The 23847-nt window shown below is 49.8% G+C and overlaps 2 protein-coding genes across 6 annotated transcripts in view; one reads left to right on the top strand and one right to left on the bottom strand.

The window, feature by feature from the left end:
* Positions 1-19987, top strand: part of SIK2 (salt inducible kinase 2) — a 121988-nt gene extending 102001 nt beyond the window's left edge. For 3 of the 4 annotated variants that reach the window (XM_027036475.2, XM_053204124.1, XM_027036477.2), the window contains 7 exons: positions 2887-3051; positions 10437-10665; positions 11148-11432; positions 11563-11726; positions 12710-12820; positions 13541-13632; positions 14241-19987. In XM_027036475.2, the coding sequence (XP_026892276.1) occupies positions 2887-3051; positions 10437-10665; positions 11148-11432; positions 11563-11726; positions 12710-12820; positions 13541-13632; positions 14241-14862 (1668 nt within the window). In that variant the 3' untranslated portion in view covers positions 14863-19987. The remainder of the gene's footprint in view (positions 1-2886; positions 3052-10436; positions 10666-11147; positions 11433-11562; positions 11727-12709; positions 12821-13540; positions 13633-14240) is intronic. The other variant, XM_027036476.2, reaches the window with a different exon arrangement.
* The window catches only part of PPP2R1B (protein phosphatase 2 scaffold subunit Abeta), a 33047-nt gene continuing 26489 nt past the window's right edge, over positions 17290-23847 (bottom strand). Inside the window, exons 16-17 of one of the 2 annotated variants that reach the window (XM_027036482.2) lie at positions 18182-18282; positions 17290-17434 (exon numbers count right to left, since the gene is read on the bottom strand). In XM_027036482.2, coding sequence (XP_026892283.1) covers positions 18217-18282 — 66 coding nt within the window. In that variant the 3' untranslated portion in view covers positions 17290-17434; positions 18182-18216. The remainder of the gene's footprint in view (positions 17435-18181; positions 18283-23847) is intronic. The other variant, XM_027036480.2, reaches the window with a different exon arrangement.

Here is a 23847-nt window from a genome sequence, read left to right as displayed (position 1 = left end):
ACTGGTAACGTCTGCCTCCCTGGGACATTAGTCATCCATCTATTATAATGACACATTCTTTAGTCTACAGTGCCGAGCATGCCATTTGAATAGTTACACCCTACCTTGTTCCAGAAAGATCTATTTAATCCCCTCAATGATTGCAAGAATCCTAAAAAGTAGGCCGCTAAAACCTACCATCCTATTTCCTGTGATTGGTAGTCACACAAAAATGTGTTTTTTGTCCGTCCACACCAAGTCCACAGTAGGCTGCTGTAATCCAGGTTGGACGTGAAAGTTGTCCAGGAAAATGTGTTACACTTGGTCTGGCGCAGCATGATCCTGCCATTTAAAAAGTCACAGCTCCTAAGAGGCGGTGACTGAGAAGGAACAGCACATCCTGGTTATCGTGTTAGTACCATTTCCAGCACCATATCATTTAGGTAATGCTTTGCCCTAATAGCTTAGACTACTTTCATACGCGAGGAGCAACCTAAGAAATTTGGGAAATAGAAATTAACGTTCAGCTTTAGCCTTCGATCGAAAAAATGATGAGTAGAGTAAGAAGAGTGCATGAAATGTTTTTATTAGGAAGTATACATTTTATATTGTGACATGGGGCCGAAAAAAAAATTAATTTAAAATGACTAATCTTTGAAAGGGAAAAAAACTTGTTTAGCCTCAAGAGTGGCCTGGGATATAAGCATGAGGACTGATGACATTAGAAAAGCTGTTCTCTTTATCATGCTCAGGACAGTTTACAATGTTTTTTGTTTGTTTTTTGGGTTTTTTTTTCTCTTTTTACCAACACTTTGCTATTGCTATTTTTTTTTAATGTTTATTTTTTGAGATAGAGACAAGGTGCAAATGAGAGAGAGGCAGAGACAGAGGGAGACACAGAATCCAAAACAAGCTCCAGGCTCTGAGCTGTCAGCACAGAGCCCGACGTGGGGATTGAACCCACAAGCTGTGAGATCATGACCTGAGCTGAAGTCGGACACTTAACTGACTGAGCCACCCAGGCGTCCCTGCTATTGTTGCTATTTTATTCTTTGTCTCTTGCAGCATATCTAATGATAATGTTGGAACGAACCAAATGTAAAGCATATTCTGAATATGTTCAAAGTATATTAAATATAAGGTGTATTTCGTCAAAAACCATCAACCTAAAATTTTAACGGAGAAACATTAAATAATATTTGAGAACAAAACGGTATTTATTTGCAGGCTAATTGTTGTATTAGATTCTTGTAACCATTTTACAAATTTAGAAGGAAGGAGGGGCGCCTGGGTGGCTCATTCGGTTAAGAGTGACTTTGGCTCAGGTCATGATCTCACAGTTCGTGGGTTTGAGCCCCATGGCAGGCTCTGAGCTATCATTTATGAACTATCAGTTCAGAGCCTGGAGCCTGCTACAGATACTGTGTCTCCCTCCTCTCTGCCCCTCCCCTGCCTGTGCTTTCTCTTTCTCTCTCTCAAGAATAAATAAGCATTTAAAAAGGAAAAAAAAAAAACTTTCAAAGGAAGGAGAAAGGCCGAATTGACATTACTGACTGAAAGACCTTACATGTTACCTTTTACACTCCTGATGTCACTGTGAAATAGCAATTGTGCCCTCTTATACAGGTGAAGGAAATAGGATTCAGAGAGGTTAGGTAACCTGATAATGTTCACACAGTTAGTGAGGAATGGAGCAAGGAATCAAACCCAGGCCTCTGGAAGAGAGAAGCTAAAATTACACCATGTTGTTCCTTTTTATTTGTTTGAAGTTAAAACTCATCACCCTAAGTCCCTTCAAGTGTATAGCAGAGAAAAGGGTTGTTCCTCTGCCTTTTGGACACTAATGTGATGATTGTTTCCTTAACCATTTGGCAGTGTCTGTTACATTCAAAAGTCTTCAAATAAATTATTCTGCTAATTTTAAAGAGATGGGAGGGTAGGATTATCCAGTAGTTTCATCTTTAAAATCAATTCGTGCCAATTATCATAAAGAAAGATTCTCTGGGGGCGCCTGGGTTCTCTGGGGGCTCATCGGTTCAGAGTCCAACTGTTGATTTCACCTCAGGGTCATGGGATAGAAAGCCCCATGTCGGGCTCCGTGCTGAGTGTGGAATTTGCCTAAGATTATGTGTGTGTGTGTGTGTCTCTCTCTAAAATAAAATAAATAAATAAATAAAAGAAGAAGCAAGATTCTCTGTTGTATGACGTTCTGAAAGAAGAGTTCATCATGCTTGTTTACTTGGAGTTCTTAACAGAGGAGACATGAAAATGGGCTTAAAGCCATCCAGAGCTTTCTATAGTAGGTTGACTTTCGGAAGATAAGCTGCTCAGCAAGAAGCATCTCTCCTTCCACTGGGCCAACAGGCTGTGTTCAGGCCGCGCATCTCCTTGGAAGGAGGACACTCCTGTCACCACCAAGTAGCTGCCACTTCTCTTTTCTTCCTCCACATGCATACCCTTGTCAGGAAATACATAACCATCTCACCCCACCAGCGTGTGTGGGTGTGCAGGTGTGTGGGTGTGTACCTACCCCTGGTTCGGCTTTGAGCTCCTAGACACAGGGGCTTCTCTCTTTATAATTTTTGCATAGTGATGCATTGAGGACATAGACCGCCTATGTTTGCTGAGTTAAGAAACAGAGCATTCTTAGCTTCTGTACAGAGACCAGCTTCCTTGTCATCTGTGTGATAGGCACCTCCCTGTGGAATAGGAATGAAATGTGTAGAACAATTCCCTGAGACTGCTTCAAATCAGTACCTGTACCACGTACACATTTCATCAAATTTTTTCTGGGGTTCCAACTACTTATTCTTTCGTTGTACCAGGAAGAGTTATCTTATTCCAAGAATCTTGTATATTTGTATGGAAAGTATTAATGTTCCCAAACTGCTCTTGCCATATTTTCAGGCCCAAACTGTGGGGCTCCCGGTGACCGTGCACTCCCCAAACGTGCGGCTGATGCGGTCTGCCCTCCTCCCTCCCGCATCCAACGTGGAGGCCTTTTCATTCCCAGCGTCCAGCTGTCAGGCAGAAGCAGCCTTTATGGAAGAAGAATGTGTTGACACACCAAAGGTACGAACGTGTTTGAGAGACTCTGAGCTCGCAGTTGGACCGGGACTTCAGTTTCATCCCCGAGTGTTGTACTTTGGCTTTGGTGACCTTTGTCATTTCCTCAAGTCACTCAGGAGTGTTGTTTTTTTGCAGAAATGGGAGAAAAATATCTAGGCCGAACTTGGCTCTCATTGCGGTCTTACTGTTACGGCTGTTGCGTAACTTGTCAGACCTTATATGTACTTTCCAAAATCCTTCTTTCTCTTTCCTTAAGCAGTCCCTTCCCTCTTCAGGTTTCTAGATCCCTCGTAGGTATGGGATTTTTTTTTTTTTTTTAAATTGTAATTCTGAAAACAGAAATATAATTACTGTGTTGAGCTTCCATCTGTGTTATTATTATCTCTTTTCTGCTGCATGCGCTGTAGCTGCAAAATAATGGGCCACCTTTTTTGGACCAGCATTTTCTTCGTCTTGTTTGAATATGTATAAATGAGGTATGTTTATCCTTGTGTGCTGAATGAAGTTGGCTTTTAATATATAGAAGATGACAGCTTCTGTCATTTGATGGATGCTTACTTAACTTTTTTTTTTTTTTTAAGTTTATTTATTCTAAGAGAGAGAGAACACAGCAGGGGCAGAGAGGGAGAGGAGGGAGAGAATCCCAAGCAGCCTCTACACTGTCAGTGCAGAGCCCAGTGTGGGGCTTGAACTCATTAACCACAAGATCATGACCTGAGCCAAAACCAAGAGTCAGATGCTTAACCAACTGAGCCACCCAGGCGCCCCTTATTTCACTTCTAATACGTGTTTTATATACTGAGCATCAAGTGATGTCCAGAGGATCGTATTAATGGGCAGATCTTGGAACATAGGTGTTGGAGTATGTTCTAAGTAGACTCGGTATTTTCCTAGCCGTGTGAACTTAGGCAGGGTGACTAACTTCTTTGAACCTCTGTTCTTCGTAAAATGAGAACACCAATTCTTGTGAGACTCTTGTGAGGATTAATTGAGATAATGTGTATGAGATTGTGAGCATACTGTAAATACTCGATATTATTTGTTTCCCATCTTTTAAGCCTCTTGAGTTAATGAAAAGATAACTCACATGAATTCTGCCTCCATGTTCATAGTCTAGCAGAAGAGACACGATGCATAGCTAAAGACAAGGTACCAGGTGCTGAATACATCGATAAAATGTAATTGTTCCCTTAGATACCTAAATCAAAATGCTGCACAACTGGAAAAAGTTAGGGGGGGTTGCTTTTAGCTAGTTTGACCAGGACAGTCCAGGTTAACTGTCAGAGCTGGGAATTGAGGGATGGGATGGAATAGGGGTGGATGGCACCTGGGTGGAGGGAAGAGTCTGAGCAAGCAAATGTCAGGAAAGCTTAGGTGCATAAAAGAGCAGTAGCTCAGCGTGTGTGTGAGGAAAAGCACATGTGAAGGGGAGTTGTATGAAATAAGGACCAGTAGCTTAGCTTTAAATGTCAAGCCCAAGAATGTAGGCTTTTTCTCTAGGCCAAATCCATATTGTGCTTCAGAAATCATCCTGGAAGGTACATAGCCTGCATTTGATGGGGACAGGGACAGTGGAAGCTTAGAGCAGGTGTCCAGAGAGGACATGTTGAAGGCCAGGACTGTTAGCGCTCAAGGAACTATAGAAGAGGGGATGGTATGAATGAGATTGTGCAGCTAAAATTGATAGAGTATTATGGTCCAGGAAAAAGATGTCCAGACTCATAACAGTATTTTGAGCCTAGGTGATTGGGAGGGTAAGTGCCATTTTCAGAAACCAGGATCTCTGGAGGTAGAGCCGATTCAGAAGTTAGATCACGTGTCTAAGCTAAACCATAGACAAGGCAGCTTGAGGCGAGGCTGCGCGAGCAGGTGTTAGCTGCTGACTGTGAGTTACAGTCCCTGTCTCTGAGGACGAGGCCACTTCCTGCGGACAGTCTATTTTCTCTGCCGGTGATTGCCTAGAATGTCCAATAACCTCATCAGCTTCTGTGTTCTCACCTAGAAATTTAGCCATAAATTGGGACAACATAATTCACTTATTTGTAAGATCTAATTCCCTTGAAAAAATTAAAATGCAGCCTGCTAAAAGCTTATCTGTGAGGGCATCAGGCCTGAAACACAGATTGGGCACTGTCTGCTGTGGTATATAGGGCAAGCTATTTTTAAAGCTTGTGATTGTTCCCGTAACTAGGAAACAGACAGGAAATGAATGATTTTGTGAAAGATAAAGACAGTAGCTAGATGGTGTATTTGCATTTGTAGGAAGAGCAGTGCTACCCTGGCACTTAGCCAGGCCAGAGACATCCCCTGGTCTTCTTTGTGGACCATTTCGTTTATGTCAGCAAAAACGCTTGTGCCCTCTTCCCTCCCTAGGACCTCTTTTTTGGTGGCCCATCAGTAAGTGCACACACACAAAGCTGTCAGAGCTGTGGCTCCTTTGTGGTTCCTGTTACTTCCTACTCATTCACTGGGCCACCCATTTTTTGTCTTCTAAAAGATGCTTCATAAATGCATGTATTGTTCATTCATTTCTGCTCGCAGTTGCTGGCAGATACTGTCCATCACAGAGATTTCACCTCTCCCTTTCTCCCAGAAGTCTTTAAAAGTGTCAGTAAAATCCCTTAGGGAGTCTGCACTGAAACATTGGTTTGGGGCTCCTGCAAAAACCACCCCCTTTTTGAGACAGTCACCCAACTCCAAGCAGTAGCTGAGAGCCCCAGATGACACAGAGACCATCGAGGGGCAGGTGCACAAACCTTGTGGGGCCATCTTTCTCTTTTAAGGGTTTCTTTGAAAAGAATCCATTTCTTTCCAGTTTTATTGGGAACTAATAGGCCTGCATCACTGTGTAAGCTTAAGGTGTATACACGATGGTTGATTTACATGTGTTGGTAAACGATCGCCGCAGTAGGGTCAGCTGACATCCCTCTTCTCATACAGATGCAACAAAAAGAAAAGAAAAAATAGAAAAAACTCTCCTTTTCATGAGAACTCTTAGGATTTATACTCTCTTAAAACTTTCCTGTCTATCCTACAGCAGTATTAGCTGTGGCCATTGTGCTGTGCACCACACCTCTGCTACTTACCTTACAGCTGCAAGTTTGTGCCTTTTGACCCGCCTCCTCCAAGCCCCCCTCCCCCCTCCGCCTCTGGTAACCACAAGTCTTATCTCTGTTTCTGTGAGTACGGTTTTGTTCTTTTGGTTTTTTTCAATTCCACATCTAAGTGAGATCATGTAGCATTGTCTTGCTCTGACTTATTTCACCTACTATAATGCCTTCAAGGTCCATCCATAGTGTTAAGTGGTAGGGTCTCATTGGTTTTTCATGGCTGAATAATACTTCATTATTATTATTAGGGGTATATAGATACATACGTATATGACTTCTTTGTCCGTTCATCCATTGATGGACACTTAGGTTGTTGCCAATCTTGGCTTTGGTGAATGGTGGTTCTGTGAACGCAGGAGTGCAAATACCTTTCTGAGTTAGTGTTTTCATTTCCTTTCTATATGGGAATAATGAGTTTTACACACACACACACACACACACACACACGTGCGTGCACTTTAGTCACTTTTAACATTGTATTAGACATTATAATAAAAGGATTTCCCAGGCTCCGTCATAACTGGGTAGCCACACTTGGAAAATGCAAGTGTCCCAGGTCTGTTTACTCTGTTGAGGTCTGAAAAGGACATGCCTCTAAGGCTCTGTAAGACGATTACCTTTTAAGTTCTGAACTTGAACTTTTGATTTATAAGTGAAAAAATAAAACCAGTCAGAATCATACATGGAAAATTCACAGAGGGATAAAGAAAAAAATTATTCATGATCCCACTACCCAAAGATAGGCATATTCTAGCATCTTCTCTAAGAGTGGATCACAGATGGGCAGATGGGTGAGTGGAGGGTGTCTTAGTAGGTAGACTTGTTAAAACAAAATTATATTGTTATATGTAATTTTGTATCTTGTTTTTACATAATATAACATCATGAACATTTTTCCCATATCATGCAATCTGAAAACATAACACTGGCCTAATATACTGTATTAGATGTACCCTTATTTACTATTTTTGGACATCAGGTACTTTCATTTGTTTTGTATCCTCAAATGTGCTTCAGGTGAATATCCTTGTGTCTAAATCTTTGACTATACCTCTGATTATTTCCTTAGGATAAGTTTCTAGAACGGGTTATCCAGTTCTTTCTTCCTCACTTGGTTATTTGTTTAATTTGCTTCAAGATGGTAAAAAATATTTTCAAAGAAAATGGTACAGTTCTGTTCTCATGCTTTTAAAATTTTTGTTATAAAGTATTCTCTTTTGGTCGGGAAATCATAACAACAGATAGAATATTTTAGTTCATCCCCCCCCCCCCCAAACAGCCGTCTTACACGAGAAAAATTGAGCTTTACAGAAGTTGAACAACATGCCGATAAGTGACAGAGCTGAAGTTTGAGCCTGCACCTCAGTACGCGCCCAGCTGTCCTGACACTGACGATGCACGTGAGACAAGACACTGTCAGCCTCCAGGTCCACTGGCTACTATTGTGCACTGGTCTCTTGTCTGCCCAGGCCATCATAACAAAATACCCCAGGCCGGGGGTGCTTAGACAACAGAAATATATTTTCACACAGTTCTGGAGGCTGGAAGTTGAAGACCAAGGTTCTGACCAATTTTATTTCCAGTCTCTTACAGAAGGCCACCTTCTCTCTCTGTCCTCCCATGGCCAGTCCTCTGTGCTCACGTGGGGGGAGAGAGAGTGTGCAAGCAAGAGCTCGCACATGGGAGCTTTCTGGTATCTTTCCTCATAAGGACGCTAATGCCACCAGGTCAGGGCCCCACCCTTAGGACCGCCCTAGAGACTACACCTGCAGATACCACCTCAGTGGAGGTCAGGGCTTCCATATGTGAATCTTGCCCACAGGTATGGGGTGGGGGGCAGTTGAGACACAAACATTCAGTACATAACAGTCTACCGGTCTTTTGTGCTAGAATCGTGTGTTGTGCTGGACTTGGGTGTTACCAGTTAGTGGTAGAGTTTCTGAGAGTTTGACTCCTACATGAGTACTGCCTGTTGCAGTGTGGTCTCTCACTAGATGTGATCTGTTGTGCTTTAAGGAAAGACAAAAACAGTGTATTGGAAAATGTCCATTTCAGTCATGTATTTCGGAGTCCTAAAATTTTCCGTTAGCCTAGATTATTTCCTAGTGCAAAAAATCTTACTTCTAGTAGCTTAGGTCACCTAGGTAGATCAGCCCACTATTTCAGTCACAAGGTCCTAGGGCTGAATTTGTTGTATCAGACCCCTGGTAAATTGGCAGGCAAGGATGGTGTGATTATCACCCGTTTCAGGAAATGAACTTCTAGCTGAAGGTGTTTCACACCTAGGAACTATGTATGAGTGCCCTCCCCCCTCTCCTGACAGTGCTTTCTGATTGGTGGTCATCATACAGCATCTGAAAAATCAGAACCAGGCCATTATTTTCCAGGATGAAATTGAATTAAGAAATGTTGTTAAATGAAAGATATCATTCCTGTTGTAGTCTAGGTAAGGAGATAATTTATAAGCAGACAATTTAAGAAAAGAACATAAATTTAGGGGAACTGCGAGGTCTTTTGAGTGCTCCTGAAAAGATGACTTTTCTCTCTTAAGGAAAAAAACCAACCTGGTTGCAAGGCTATACTGCAAGAAAGATCTGATAAAATTTTGACAGGTTTCTGTAAGTGTAAAGATGCTCAGTAGATATTTACTTAATAAGTCTTTTCTCTGTTGCTTTCTTCATTTCTAAATCATCCTTGGCTATTTTTAGAAAACTGTATTCGTAGATAGTTAAGGAACGTCGAGGTATGAGTGTAAGTTCCCAAAGAGCCATTCTTTCCTACAAGGAAACTCCTGAGTGTGTCAAAAAAAAGGGAACACTTACCTAGGGAAGGGCCAAAGGGAGCTTAAAGAGTCACTGGCCAGATGTCAGAGTTTTTTGTTTGCTGGTGCCTTGTGGAGAAGATTGGTCTTAGTGTAGGAAGAATGCATCTACCACTCTTCCTTTTAAATGACCACTTGTCGCTTTAAAACCCTGTCATGCATTAGCCACCTTGTCCAAGTAACGGCTATGGCCCCAGAGCAGTTTTTGTGGAATAATTGTCCCCTCCCCCAAGCAAACAAAGATCTGAGTCACCCACAGTCTCCCTCTCCAAATAAAGGGCCTTGCAGTGGCTTCAGATTGGTTGCCATAAGAGGAAAGTTTTTCCTGTGTCTGGCACTGGGATGTCCCACGTCACCTCTCACATACATGAGCTGCTCGGGCTTCCAAAGGAAACAATAGCTCTGCCCAGTGTGTTCCAGGTGCAGGCGGCGCTTAGAACTCAGCGGCTTGTGACCGGCTGTTCCTGAGCAGCTATTCAGAGGGGGAAACGGATTGATTTCCACAGGGGAGTAGTTACAGTAATGAAGTAAATAATTGCCTCCTCACTGGGACTTTTACCGCCCGGAAAGCTGGCAACCCCAAGTCCCCTCTGTCTGCTGGTTCCGCCTGCCCTAGGTGGTTTGCCGGGCTGCCGAGGAGGGCCGAGTTCTCGCTCGCTCCGGGGCTGTGCCAAGCTCACCCCCGTGGGGTACAAGCTCTAGATGCTGTGTGCATTGCTGGAGGAGAGAGAATTCGCTGCCCTGGTGCTCATTAACCTCTGCTGGAATTTCGGGGCTCTGAGTCATTTGTTATTCTATAAGGGAAGACTTGGGCTGTTTGCCATTGCACTTTTTTTTCTCGATCCTTTTTGTGGTATCAGTCTGTCTTTAAAGAATTCTTTTTTCCACTCCCCAGGCACAGAGAACCAATTAAAGACTAAATCACATGGGCAGGTACTTAAATTATGAACATAAAAGTATATCTAGAACCTTCCAGAATTTTTTGTGGTTGACAGTTAAAAGAATGGCAATGACTACTTTTTTTTTCTTAGCTATGAGCCATGCAGGTTTCTTGTTTTTTATCTCTTCCTCCTCCTCATCGTTTCCCTTATTTAAAAAAAAATAATAACTGGTAGGCCTCAAGCTAATATACCCGTGCTCATCTGGAAGCCACTAAAAAAACTGTTGATTGTAATAATGGTGACTAACAGAAACCTGGGGGGTAGTGCCGGTTCGGGCCATAAAGGGCTTCTGTCTCTGAGCTCTGCAGCTGACTTGCCCTAACTCCTCACGTACATGTTGTCATGAGCAGCAGATCTGTGCATTTTTAATATTTTACTTAATTTCTAGTGCCCCAAGTCTTGCCATTTTTTTCCTGTGTGGTTCGTTGGTTTTTTTTTGTTTTGTTTTTTTGTCTTTTTGTTTTTGACGTCTCAGCAGAGCAGCAACTGATAGTTTCTCGTCACGCCGACATTTAGGTTAATGGCTGCCTGCTGGACCCTGTGCCTCCCGTCCTCGTGAGGAAGGGGTGCCAGTCGTTGCCCAGCAACATGATGGAGACGTCTATCGATGAGGGGCTGGAGACGGAGGGGGAGGCTGAGGAAGACCCCAGCCAGGCCTTCGACGCGTTCCAGTCCACGCGCGGTGGGCAGAGACGGCACACTCTGTCAGAAGTGACCAATCAGCTGGTCGTGGTGCCTGGTTCAGGTAGGCTATCAGTAGGCGCCGGGTGAGTCTTCCCAGCCCGAACCCTGCTCGTCTCCCAAGAAATCGCAGTGACCCCACCACTCAAGATGCTGCCTACGCCTTAGTCCTTTACGGAGCAGGCTCAGCCGGCTGTAGGATTAGGCCTGGTCAGCAGCCGCAAAGAGTCAAGTGAAATATGTCTGAGCCGGTCCCCAGCTGCCGAGATTCACGTGAGCGCGGTGCAATCCATCAAGGACTCTGGCCTCTCTGGGGTGTCAGAGATCTTACGGGCACACACCCCACTAAATTCGAAGCTGATTAAATTGACATGGAAAAAGTTTCTGGAAGAGTGTTTTGGGTGGAGATTGGAGACTCAGAGTGTCGGAGCTGTGCAAACTCAAGCTAGTTGTGCTTTGTATTCCACGTTCAAAGAAGGCGCTGTTTGCTGCTGGCCATGTATCTTTTGGTTTGGTCTTTTTTTTTTTCTTTTTTTTCTCTTAAAGGGAAAATTTTCTCCATGAGTGACAACCCCTCCCTTGACAGTGTGGACTCTGAGTATGAGATGGGGTCTGTTCAGAGGGACCTGAACTTTCTGGAGGACAACCCTTCCCTTAAGGACATCATGTTAGCCAATCAGCCATCCCCACGCATGACCTCTCCCTTCATCAGCCTGAGACCTGCCAACCCAGCCATGCAGGCTTTGAGCTCCCAGAAGCGAGAGGCTCACAACAGGTCACCAGTGAGCTTCAGAGAGGGCCGCAGGGCGTCGGATACCTCCCTCACCCAAGGTGACTGGGGCTCATAAAACTCTCCTGTGGCAGGACTTGAGGGGGTTTGTGGCTACGTTGGTTTCACCTGTCTCATCACTGGAAGGCCTTGTGTTGTATTTCAATGTCTGGTCATTGTTCTTTCTTTCAGGAATTGTGGCATTTAGACAACATCTTCAGAATCTGGCTAGAACCAAAGGAATCCTAGAGTTGAACAAAGTGCAGCTGCTGTATGAACAGCTAGGGCCGGAGGCAGACCAGGACTTGGCCCCAGCGGCACCCCAGCTCCAGGACCTTGCTGGCGCTTGCCCTCAGGTGGGTGCCCCGGGCCCCTCCCACGGGGGCTCTACGAGGATGAGGCAGGAGTGTGTCCTGAAGGGTGTGTCGTTTCGTTTAGAAGATCGATTCCAGTCCCGGAGCAAACAGGTCGTTTTGGAGAACTCACAGCCCAGAACCTTTCCTTGTTGCTGCCGCCTGCCACTGACAGGCTAGACCCACCCCCCCGGCCCAGGTGACGACTGCCCTAAGGAGGTGTAGAGAGTCTCAAGCTATGTTTGGTTCATATGGCAGATGTTATATGAGCGACTTCCTACAGTGTCCCTTGAGCTCCCCTCCCCCACGCCCACACACAAAAACAGTAACTCACATGAATGTGAAGTTTCTGGCCATTGCTTTTTTTTTTTAAGTTTATTTATTTTGAGAGAGAGAGAGAGAGAGAATGTGTGTATGAGCGAGCAGGGGAAGGGCAGAGAGAGAGGGAGAGAGAATCCGAGGCAGGCTCTGCACTGTCAGCCCAGAGGCTGATGTGGGGCTCGAACTCACGAACCCTGAGATCATGACCTCAGCCAAAACCAAGAGTCCAACGCTTCAACTGACTGAACCACTCAGGCTCCCATGCCATTACTTTTGATGTCACTTCATTAGATATTTTAAGTGGATTATTTATGCTAAAAATACCAAAAAATATTGCTGTTTACCCAAGAAATTTTAGTTTGCGCCTGTTTTTGGTGCATCACGGGTATTACAGCATTTAATGGCCACATGAATGTACTGGCCTGTTGCTGTCAGGCGCCTTTGCCACAGTACTGACTGGGTAATCGTCTACTACAGATGATACATGGATACCTTTTTTTGCCAAGTGATTAACCTTCAGCCTACTAGTTACATAAAAAGCGTTAGGTATTAAGTCTGACAGAGTTGGAGTTCCTGTCGGACATTTGCCAAGGTGCTTAAACACAGAACTAAAACTTTCTCCCACATGGAGAATTGAAAATATTTCCATCCCCCTTGCTCCTCAGGAGGAAGTTTCTCAGCAGCAGAAAACAGTCTCCACTGTCCCCAGCAGTGTGCGTCCTCAGCTGTCCCCACGGCAAAGCCTGGAGGCCCAGTACCTACAGCACAGACTCCAGGTGTGACGTTCCCTTTGTTACTGCCGCTCACTATGCTTGCCCAGAATCTGCTTTGCAGCACAGCAGAAACCTTTTTTGCTTGGTGACTTTTCAGGGGAGATGCTGTATTGTCTATAGGCTGGTAGATGGACTCTGAATCTGTAGTTTCTAGAAACCTGTTCAGACTTAGCCTCGTGCTTGTATTGACAGCAGAAAAGGATTTGTCCTCAGGCTCCAGGCAAGAATCAGGCCACCGGTAGGAGTCAGAAACCCGGTTTCTTTGCTCCTAATGTTATGCACCGTAGTGAGTAATAGAAATCTCAAGCCAACAAAATTTTAGTATCAGTTCTGTGCATTAATGCCTGACAATCTTTAAAACTGATACACAAAGATCCCAGTTTATTCAGCAGGCACTAAGATCTTGGCTGTCAACATTTAACTCAACCTTTTCAGTTTTAAATCTCCACGACCCTTACAGTTCTAGAGGACTCTTAGAAATGGAAAAGCCACACTGGTCAAGCGGACACCACACAGGCCTGCTGGTGCAGGGCCACTGGGCGGCACGGCTCCCCGCCCCGGGTCTCAGGGAGGAAGTGTCTGTGCCCTTATTACCCCGCGCAGATTCTGGAGGACACGGTTGACTTCGTCCTCTGGGCAACTCTGGGCAGGCATACCGTGTGGTCACTGCATCCTAGGTGACATCATAGTGTCGTGCTCCTAATTCTTTTTCTGCTCTTCCAGAAGCCCAGCCTTCTGTCCAAAGCCCAGAACACCTGTCAGCTTTATTGTAAGGAAGCCCCGCGGAGCCTGGAACAGCAGCTGCAGGAACACAGGTGAGACAGGGAGGTCGCTGGAGGTGTCGTCCTTCCCCGCTCGGGATGGCATTTGCCTCTGCTAAGTAGAAAATAGGTTTCAAGAAGTGATGACTGAGCTAGATGTTCCAGTGTCCCGGGATACTGGCGGCAGGAGACGGCGGCCGAAGTGTGCTGTTTCCTTACCCTTTCGGGTTTGAATAGACCTAAGCTTTCAGAATCTGTGACCTAAAGCAGTTTGAGTGGGTTATACTTCATCTCCCCGGGTGGTAATCCGTGCCCTCACGCCTGACCAGGAGTCACCCTAATCCGTCAACCTGCAGCTGCCCCCAGAGGCCAGCTGGGTGGGGAACCCCCCCACCCCCACTTTGAAACACCCCAGGTGGGAAAGGTGCCTCTTGCTTCAGTCTTAGACAAAAAGTGTGTGCACTTCGGCACTGAGGGATCAGGATGGGGGGACAGAGAGTAGGAGGTAGAAGAAACCAAACAGTCGGTTCCTGACCCGTTTTTTTCCTGCGCGGACAACAGAAGCGGGAGGGACGGAAGCGAATGACTGATCCTGGATTTATATTAAAATTGCTATCCCTGAGGAAGATTTAAACTTCTTTCTTTTGCTGTTGCCAATTTAGACTCCACCAGAAGCGACTCTTTCTGCAGAAACAGTCTCAGCTGCAGGCCTATTTTAATCAGATGCAGATAGCGGAGAGCCCGTTCCCGCCACCCCTTCCCCGCCAGGAGGCGTCTGCGCAGGCGCCGCCGCCCCCGCCCTTCGGCCTGGCCCAGCCCCTGAGCCCCGTCCTGGAACCCGCCCCGGAGCAGATGCAGTACAGCCCCTTCCTCGGCCACCAGTACGAGGACCTGCGGCTGCAGCCCCTGCCCTCCTCGCCCGGGCCCCGGGCCCCTGCGCTGCCCGTGCACCTGCAGCAGCAGCAGCAGCAGCCGCCTCCGCCGCCCCCGCCGCCGCCCCCGCAGGCGGGAGCCGCCCCCGCGCCCCTCCGCTTCCCCTATCAGACTTGCGAGCTGCCGGGGGCGGCCTCCCCCGAGCCGGACTATCCCCCGCCCTGTCAGTACCCCATGGATGGAGCCGCGCAGAGCGGCCTCGCGGCACAGGACTGTCCCAGGAGCTCAGGACTGCAGGAGGCCGCCTCCAGCTACGACCCCCTGGCTCTCGCCGAGTTCCCTGGACTCTTCGATTGTGAGATGCTGGAGGCTGTGGATCCACAGCACGGGGGCTACGTCCTGGTAAATTAACCTCAGCGCAGGAAGTGAGGCGGGTCAAGTGAGGGAAGAATGTGGATTTCAATTTTTTTTCCAGCCTTTTAAGTGTCAAGCTTACTTTCCTGCCCTCTCCCAAAAGGAGAAAACCACGTTGCCCAACTGGAATCAAGAGGGCCTGGCCAGGCGCGCAGCGCTTCCTCTTGGCTCTGTCTCACCGCGGTCTTGTGGGGCGAGGGGCTGGAACACGTCGGAGCTGAAGCCCGTGCCCTTAGATCAAGTGGAGAAACGCTGGTGGGAGGCGCTGACAGATGTTGTCATGAGACGTCCAGACCTAGGTTTCCTGTAGACCTACAGCAGTTCGTCATCGGGGGAAACCTTGGTGAACAGCTGTGTGCCATTAGATCTGGGCAAAACGAAACACACAAAAAATGCAATATATTTTTCACTGAAGCCAAGCGACAGCCCGTCGTGTTCAGGCAGGTCAAGAATACGTAGTGGGATTTGACGCATAGGAAGGAAAATTGTGCTCGGTCACCGAATCCTAAGTTTGAAGCTGCTGATAAGGTTGTCCGCAACACCACTGCAAAGCAGGGGGACGTGAGCTTTGTTTCAGGGGCTGCTGAGTGACAGCCGGGACTGAGCCTTGATACTGGCAGTCGTCTCCACCCGGAGCAGTGACTTTCCCCCACCCCCTCCCTTTTCAGAGGTTTCTGGGGCTCCTACTCTGTCACCTGTAGAACCACGAGACCCACCGCAGTGGAGACCAGGGAGCGCCGGCCCTGGGCCAGGGGAGGACGGGCTCTTCCCGCAGAGTCTTCTGTGGAGACCGCTGCTCCCGGGCGGTCAGTCTTCAGAGGGCCTTGCGGCTCTTTTAAAATGTAGTCACTACTTTGACTTTATACTCTATGTTGCTAGTAGTTGATGGAGCTTTGTACATTTGGACAGTTTCATGTAGGGCTTAGCAATTCTAAGGACAAGAAAAATGAACTTCGATCTCCCATGTGAAGTGGTAGTGCCGTGCCTTTTTTGCCCAGACCGTGCTTTAATTCTTTCTTTTCTGTAGAAACCAACAGTTTTCCATTTATGTCAAGGCTGAATCCAAAGTCCCTTCGGAGTTTGTTTTCCACCATGTGGGAATCGCGTTCTTCATTTCCTTCAGAGTTTTAACTTGTAATGAAATGTTCAAGTATTACAGCAATATTCAGAACCACAGATGTGTTAACCATCTAGCAGACCATCTGCCAAACACGTTCTAGGACTAGCGAAACGTAACCTTAACCCTTCCAATTCACTCATCAGAGGAAGTCAAAGTTAGATGCACCAACTAGTTCATTGTGTACCTAGAAGGAGCGAGTAACCACCCAGCGTTCCTGACAGACGGTCGTTTGTCCTGTAGCCCGGCCTGTCCTAGCAGCAGGTGACTGGGCTGAGCACAAAGCGTCACAAAGCACAAAGAGAGACACTACACTGATGCTGCATCTAGAAACACCTTTAAGTTGCCTTTCCTCTTTGTAGTCTGCCCGAGCAGGTGAGAAGCCCCTAGCCTGGTATCAGGGAGGCGCTCTGCAAGGGGGGGGGGGGGGGAGGGGGGAGGGTCCGGGGTTAGCAAGAGAGGGTGCGGTGGAGGACTGTTGTTTTTTTGATGGCCACAACTCATGAAAACCCAGGAGGAATGAATTCTGTTCATTCTGTGGATTATTTATTCCTCCTCGTGGTTCAGATTCATGGTTTCAGAAGATAGAGAACATCGTTTCATTTAAGCGATGCTTGTGTTACTATCTCTAACCTGTTTTCAGTCTGCAAAATAAGCCAGTTATGAAACACGGTTTGATTTTAGACTAAAGGATTTTTTCCCAAAATCTACAGAAGCGCTGTAGTATTTGTGAAATTAAAATGCCTTCCGGCCTGAAACTGGGGTCGCAAGAATGTTACTTAGAGGTGGACACAGAGGCCCTGGGCCATGAGCCTGGGAAACCTCTGAGCTGTGGCTGACAGGTGAGGCCGGCCCGGGGGGACAGTCCCAGCAGCCACCAGGCCTGGGAGGCACTCCCCCGGTGAACAGCGTGAACCACTCTGCCGGACCCGTGTTGTAAGCTCCTGTTTGCTTTCCTCATTTCAAGCAGCAATCAATAAATTCCACAACGATCGTCTTGACTGAAATGTAAGCTGGTGAGTGGAGACTGGTGGTGGTCAAGTGTTTTCCCAGCCCCGTGTGATCTGTCCCCTAAGTAGTGACCTCTGTACGCTTCCGAGTTTTCACACACACTAAGATGACACGAAGAAGGCTTCGTATTGCTCTGTTTGTGAGGCTTCTTTGAAATCCTCGTTCCAGTCTGTTTCACGTTAGCAGTGTGTGCACTACTGTATAGTAATCATTAGCTTTATTGTCTTGTAAACCAGGCTCCTCTGAAGAGACTTTGGTGAGATGAACGTGAGGTAAAAATGTCATTCGGCAAAAAGTGCAATACGCGTGGTACTTTTATTTTTTATGTTCTTTTTTAATCCAGGGGTATCAGTCTCTGCTTTGGGAGAAATGCACTAGGTCTGCAATTTCCAGCTGGGCAAGTGAGTCTCTGGGATTTACATGCAACTGATATGCTGGTCCCTGTAAGGCAAGTACGCCGTGTTACCACAACAGAAATCCTCCCTTTTAAAGGCCCTGGGGGGCTACACTGACCCCCCCCCCCCCAGCGGGCACTGCCCTCGCGGTATCTTGAGAATGGGGCAGAAGGTTCTCAGCAGCGCCCCGTCTCCGCTATCCACTTAACATCTGGGGCCCACGGAGGAGGACTAAGACCTGGCATCAAGGACCCTGTACCAAACTCTTCCTCCCCCTCGGAAAGATAAAGTCAGACTCCCTCTGTTCCTCAGAACTCAAGGCCGGCTGGAGACTTAGGCTGTTTCCTGAGTCAGGTGGGACAGGGCATGTGCCCTTCTGGGGAGGAAACGGGCCACTCTCCCACCACCCCCAGGCCTCTCGCCCTCTGTCCCCACGCTGTCATTAGCACCTCAGGGGGGAGCGGGGGGCACCCGGAATCGGGAAGAAGCGGGTGTATGCAGCCAGGGGGTGCCTGGGGGGCCAACCAGAAACCACGGGGAAGGGCCACCAGCTCAGGGACGTGGATACATCAGATGCGTGGTTTCCTGGGCGGGGCCCTCCCCATCTCTAGGCCGTGGTACTTAAGTACAGGGGTCGCCGCGCGAGTCCATGGATCACGTTTAAGAGCTTCTGTCAACAGTTACACGTAAGCACCCTTTTGGTTTAGAGCATATCCGACTCCAGATCTCTTTCACATTCCTCCTCCTCTAGAGACCGTACAGCGTGTCCTCGGACCCGTGTAGGGGGGCTTACCTTGGCCACATCTGTACCCCTACACCGGGCCATCTCTACTGCCTCCTCCGAAGCCGCCCGAGCCGCGCTCTCTCTCTGTACCTAGACCTCAAAGGTAAAAACTGGAGAACAGGTAGTAAGTTGGAGTCATTGTATAGGCAGGAATCTTTGATCACCGTGTTAAGTCTACAAAAACTTCCCAAAACATCTTCAGAAGGGGGAAAGACAAGAGCAGCATCAGCTGTCTGTGTTTCTGAACTAGACAAAAACCTTTTTTTCATGGACGTACGTCCTCTGCCAGGCGCCATGGTGTGGCCCTGCTCGGCAAGTGGCCCGGAAGGGGTTGGGGGCGCAGGCAGGTGTCCTACCCCCACATGGAGCCTCCCGCTCACACCCCACCCCGCAGCCGGGAGCCCTGCCGGTTCCCACCCTGGCCCTCGGCTCCCCTGCGTGAGAACCTGTGTACATTGATCCACACACATTTCACGACCAGTCTATCAAGTTAGCTGGACACAGGCTCACCTCCCACAGCTGAGGAAACCAAGGCTCTTCAAAGTTGAGGTGACCTGACCGAGCGAGCAGAGCCCGTGCGGGAGGGGCCGGGACAGGCTCTGGGGTTTTCCAGCTCACGCAGGCTCTTCCCCCACCACCCCCACCGCGGTAACATTGGACTCTCCTAGTGAGCCCACCAACAGAGCCCCATCTTAGCAAAGTAGCAGCTGAAGGGGGCTCCGGCCCTGCAACCAGACTCTCCCCTTGGCAGCCGCCTGGCTTCGGGGAAGAGGCGCCTGCAGGGACAGGCTACAGCCCTGGACCCCGCATCCTTCAAGGGCCCGCTTAACCACCGGAGGTCAGACTCCCAGCCCGCATGTCTGGTTCCTTCTACTCGCATGACGCTCACTTCCTAGAGGAGTAGGAGGAGTGGATGGATGGTGGCAGTGCCCACCCTGCCCTGACGGCGGCGCCTCTGCTCACCCCACCCCCCAGGCTCAGCCCCAGGGAGGCCCTAGGAGAACAATCTGGAAAGCTGCCTGGCCTCGAGGAGGGACCTTACCATTTCTTTACAGGGAAGGTCCGTCAGACACAAGTGCTGATTAGACACTTTTAGGGATGAAAAAAGATAACTCACTCTGATTGAACAGAGGCAGGGTGGGTGGGTAGAGGGGAGCTGTGAAAGAGGAAGTACAAAACAGCACGCTGGAGAAACACGACCCCGGCCTAGGATACGGTCGCATGAGCCAACCGTGAAAACCCGGACGGCTGCTGGCTGGGTGATGTGTGTGCCGGTTCAACATCTCCATCAAGGCCATGCGAGTGGCGATGGCTTCCCACTAGGGGTGAAAGAAACCCGCCTTGGCCAAGATCCCCGAAGGGAAAAGAAGCAGAAAGAGAAGGTCCGCTTCTCTTTGGGGACTGCAATTTAAGAAATAAAAGTGATCGAGATATTTGCACTTTGTGGAAAGGGCAAGATTATTTGCTTATTTCTGAAAGGAGGAGGGTTGGTCTTTGGTTTTGTGAAAGAGTTCCTTTTGATAAAAATCTAATTGTAGTTATTTTTTGTGTGCTTTTTTTTTAAGTTACTAAGAAAAAATGGTGAGTTCAATAGCTTTGGTATTTTGAGTGCAAATCATAATAGCTCCAATGTGAAAAAAAAAAACAAAATATAACCTGTCCCTCACTGTTAGAAAATTGCCTAAAATGCAGTTTAATAAATGATCTTTGTTATCAAATGGTAATTTAAAGGGGGTAATTTTCTGCGAAGAAAATGTACTGTTTTTATGTTTCCAACATAAAATTGAACTAAAATAAAAACAACTTGTTTTCTAAGAGCCTGGGTGATCTGAATGTCAGACGGACGAGATGGGGCCTTTACCTCATCGGGCCTTGAGTGGAATTTATTTGAAGTCTGGAAGGTGGCTGTGTTCCCTGAGCTCTGGTGCCCACTTCAGGCTCCAGAAAAGGACAGCGGATAATATGTTCTCATTGACGTCAGCAGGGTAAATAATACCTTGCTCTGAGATCGCCCGAGTCCATGTCAGCCACTGCAGAAGGCTGGCGGGGACAGGCTGACCACAGCCCGCCGCTTGGGCCGCGCTGCCTGGCTCTCCCGGAGTCTCCGAGACGGAGGCCGGCGGGGGGGGGGGGGGGGGGGGGCGGGCGCCTCGGGCTCCCCCAGTTCAAGCTGCAGAGCAACTGGGGGGAGGGGTGGGGTGCCGCAAGCCCCCGCTGCGAGTCCACAGTGGCCCGTCTCTTGGCCCGAGGAGCCCTCCGCCCGCTGCTGGCGCTCACACCGCCCCGGCGCCCTCCGGGGCTGGAGAATCCCTTTGCGAGGCACCGCGAGTAGACCCCGAGTGAAAGGGCAGCGCAAAATCCTGCTTTCCGGCAGCGAGTTCAACGGGGATTTGTTTTCACTCAAACCGTCGCAGCGGAGCCCATGCTGCAGAACTGAGCTCCCACGCGGGGATCGCCTGCCGTCCGCAGGGGCGGCCACGCACAGCAAGAGAGCACGGCGCTCTGCGCCCACCTGTTCGGCCCCAGCACCGCATGCAGGTGCTCGGTCCTGACCTTGAGAGCTGTTACCCCTGTTGGGCAACCCAAGAACTTGGTGACCCTGAGGTTGAACTGCCTTTTTTTTTTTTAAAGGAAAGCACTCAATTTCAGTAATGGCGTTTTGCAAACTATCCCTTTTCCCACCAAATTTCTCCATCATCCTCGTGTTGCCAAAAACAGCCCAGGGGCACAAGCCAAAATAACAGACCTGCTGGCACAGAGTGACCGAAACCAGCCAGTTGGGCCCCTGACTTAAACATTCCCCAGGACATCCTTCCCTTCTGCAGCCTTTGCGAGCCAAAGTCTTGGCCCACGTGGAGGAGGGAGAGCCCCCTCGGGAGAGCTGAACCCCAGACCCGGGGTCTCTGCCAGGCCCGGTGGGGGCTGGGACTCACCAACATTGCCTGCACTTTGCAGAGGGACACGGTGTCTGCAGTCCACTCACCAGCACGCCACCATCGCCACACGTCTGGGCCCTGCCCAGGCACGGAAGGCCTCGCACCCCACGCCCGTGCTCCTTCGCAGGCGGAGTCCGGTCAAGCTCCGCATCAGGGTGGCTTTGAAAGTTTCCGACTCAATCTCTCCCTGCTCCTCAAAGAGGAGGAGGAAATAATGAGGCCTGAGATGCTGTAAGGGGACAGGTCTGAGGGTGCCGACCCTCAGGACTGAGTCCGTTACTGTGCCAGGGCCACTGCGCAGCTGCAAGTGGGGCCCAGCTGAATGGAGGAGGAGGCCCCGAGGCCTTTCCTAGAAGCACACCATGCAGGGGACCCTGAAGTCTCAGGCACCTCCTCAGCATGAGACCCACTGGAGCTGTCCTGGAGTCACCAGAGAAGCCCACATGTTGGGCAGGGTCGTTGTGCCAGCAGAGAGGCCCCAGGGACCGAAGGGCCCGGCCAGGAGAACAGGGCGTTGCTTCCCCAGGCTCACCTGCTGGAGTCCCCACCCCTGACCAGAAAGGCCCTCCAGGCAGAGCGGCGCCTGCCGGGGATAGGGGATATCGGACAGTGCCAGAGACAGCGTGGGAGGTGGCAAGACACCACTGCCAGCCCCGCCAGGGTCCTGAGCACATCATGGCAAAGGCTCGTTGTTCCCAGGACTAACTCGGGGACACGCACCAGCTGATTTAACTCCTAGCTTTACTGTGAGGGTCAAGGGGGGCCGGGCCCTCCAAGCAGAAAGCCCCTCAACAGCTTGTCATACAGTCTCCCCTCCACCCGTCTTGCTCTCGCTGAGCTCCTCACCCCCCAACAGCAGACTCCCACATGGGCTTCGGACACCTGGGAGACCTCGGCACTGGCCGAGGGTGGCTGCCCAATTCTGAGCACCGGCTCCAGGTTGAGAACCGAGAACTTTGGTTCCTGGATTCCTCCACTCTCGGTCATGAGTTCTGGGCAGCACCAGCCACAGGTCCCACAGCCGGAAGAGCATCCACGAGAAGCCACATCCCACCCAGAAGAAGGCCTTTGTCATCCACCTGCAACTTTCCGGCCAAGCCCCTGGGCAGAGGGGCAGACGGCCCCAAGCTCCAGCAGTGGGGATGGTGCCAGGAAGAGGCCAGAGCTCCAGTCTCCTGCGTGCGTCCTCCACGCCCAGGCCTCCGGCAACCTCTCCGGGCCTCTTTCCTCCAGGCATCCAGAGCTGAGGTCCTGAGATGGCCCAGGAGGCCCCCAGACAGCTCTCGGGCGGGGGGAATGAGGACAGAACAGGCAAGAGGTTGGCCCCAGGAGCCCAGACAACTGAGCTGCCCGGTGGCCCCACCTCAGGCTAGCCGGAGCTGCCCAGTTTGAGCACGGAAGACAGGCCAGAGGTCCTCGGGGCCCAGATGACGCGAAGTCTGGGGGAAATCAGGAAAGCTGGGAAAACCACAAGTGGAAACAAGAGCGGAAGGAGAAAGGGGTGCAGGAGGAGGGATCTGTGCCGGACGGACTGCTGGACCGAGGGGAGCGGAGGAAGAAGAGGATTCGTCACGTCGGCGCCCGCAACCATTATCTACGGATGCCTCCCTGGATTTGAGTCTCCAAACCCGGCCGCGTGGAGACCGAATGTCCCTCACAGCTGCTCCTTCCTGCAATAACAAGACTGACATCACTGTTGTCAGGGAAATGGTGTTTTGATTAAAATCATGTGACGGCCACTTTGTGATTCAATAAACAAATCCTGTGTTAACCCTCGCCTGACGGAGGGCAGCCCCATCACCACAGGGCAACCGCAGGGCGACCGCACAGCGTCCTGGAGGGAAGCCCTGCCCGGCAGGAGGGGGACGGCCGGGCCGCTGCCACTGCCACGACGACCAGGCAGCTGAGCGCACCTGGGGTGGGCCGGGAGCTCGAGGCGGCCACGCTGTTCCCCGGCGGGTCCCGCGCGGAGGGGGCACGGGTGACGTCCAGCACAGACATCTGCTCTGCAGGCGCAGGGCCGAGCGGGCACCCTGCGACCAGAGGAACCAAACCGGCTCTGGCCTCGGGCTCCCCTCCCCCGTCCCAGGCGACAGGGATGCCCCACGGCTCCCGCCAGGCCCCAAGGCCGACCCGGGCGGCCAGTGGCACGGACGGCGAGGGAGGGGTTAAGAACAATTTCTGGCTTGCGTTGGATGACTTCCGGGATCACTCACTTGGCTGCCGGCCCCTGACACGCAGGGCTCTGCCTGGCAACACTCAGTTCCTTCCATCTCACCCTCAGGTCATTTTCCTTCAGAGAAACGAACGCAGGGAAGGCAGGGGGTATTTCTGGGTTCAGTGATCTGCAACCTCAGCAGCCTCCAATGCCAGGAGACCCCGAAGTAGACAGGACTTGGGGGGAGGCTCACAACCCGCCGACAAACGGAGCCAACGGCACCTCCCGTTTAGGGCCGTGAAGACCGAAGGAGAGTCCGCACAGTTCACGAGGCCCGAAGTTCAAGGAACGACAGCTAACGCGGCCATCGTGGGGCTGCCGACTTAGCCGAGCAGGTCGGCCACGGCGAGGTCGCCTCCAGCGTCCCACGCTCAGGTCAGACGTGCGCACTGCATTTATTTAGTGGCACGGCCAGTTGCCCCTGACTTTGTAGGAAAACACCTAACACCTTTCTTCCCAAGCAAGGCTGTGGCATAGGCCTAAAAATATGTGACTCAGTCCTGCCCCTTCGGTGAAGGCAT

This window comes from Acinonyx jubatus, chromosome D1 (genome assembly GCF_027475565.1).
Source record: "Acinonyx jubatus isolate Ajub_Pintada_27869175 chromosome D1, VMU_Ajub_asm_v1.0, whole genome shotgun sequence".
Lineage (NCBI taxonomy): Eukaryota > Metazoa > Chordata > Mammalia > Carnivora > Felidae > Acinonyx > Acinonyx jubatus.
This window is presented reverse-complemented; position numbering and strand designations above follow the sequence as displayed.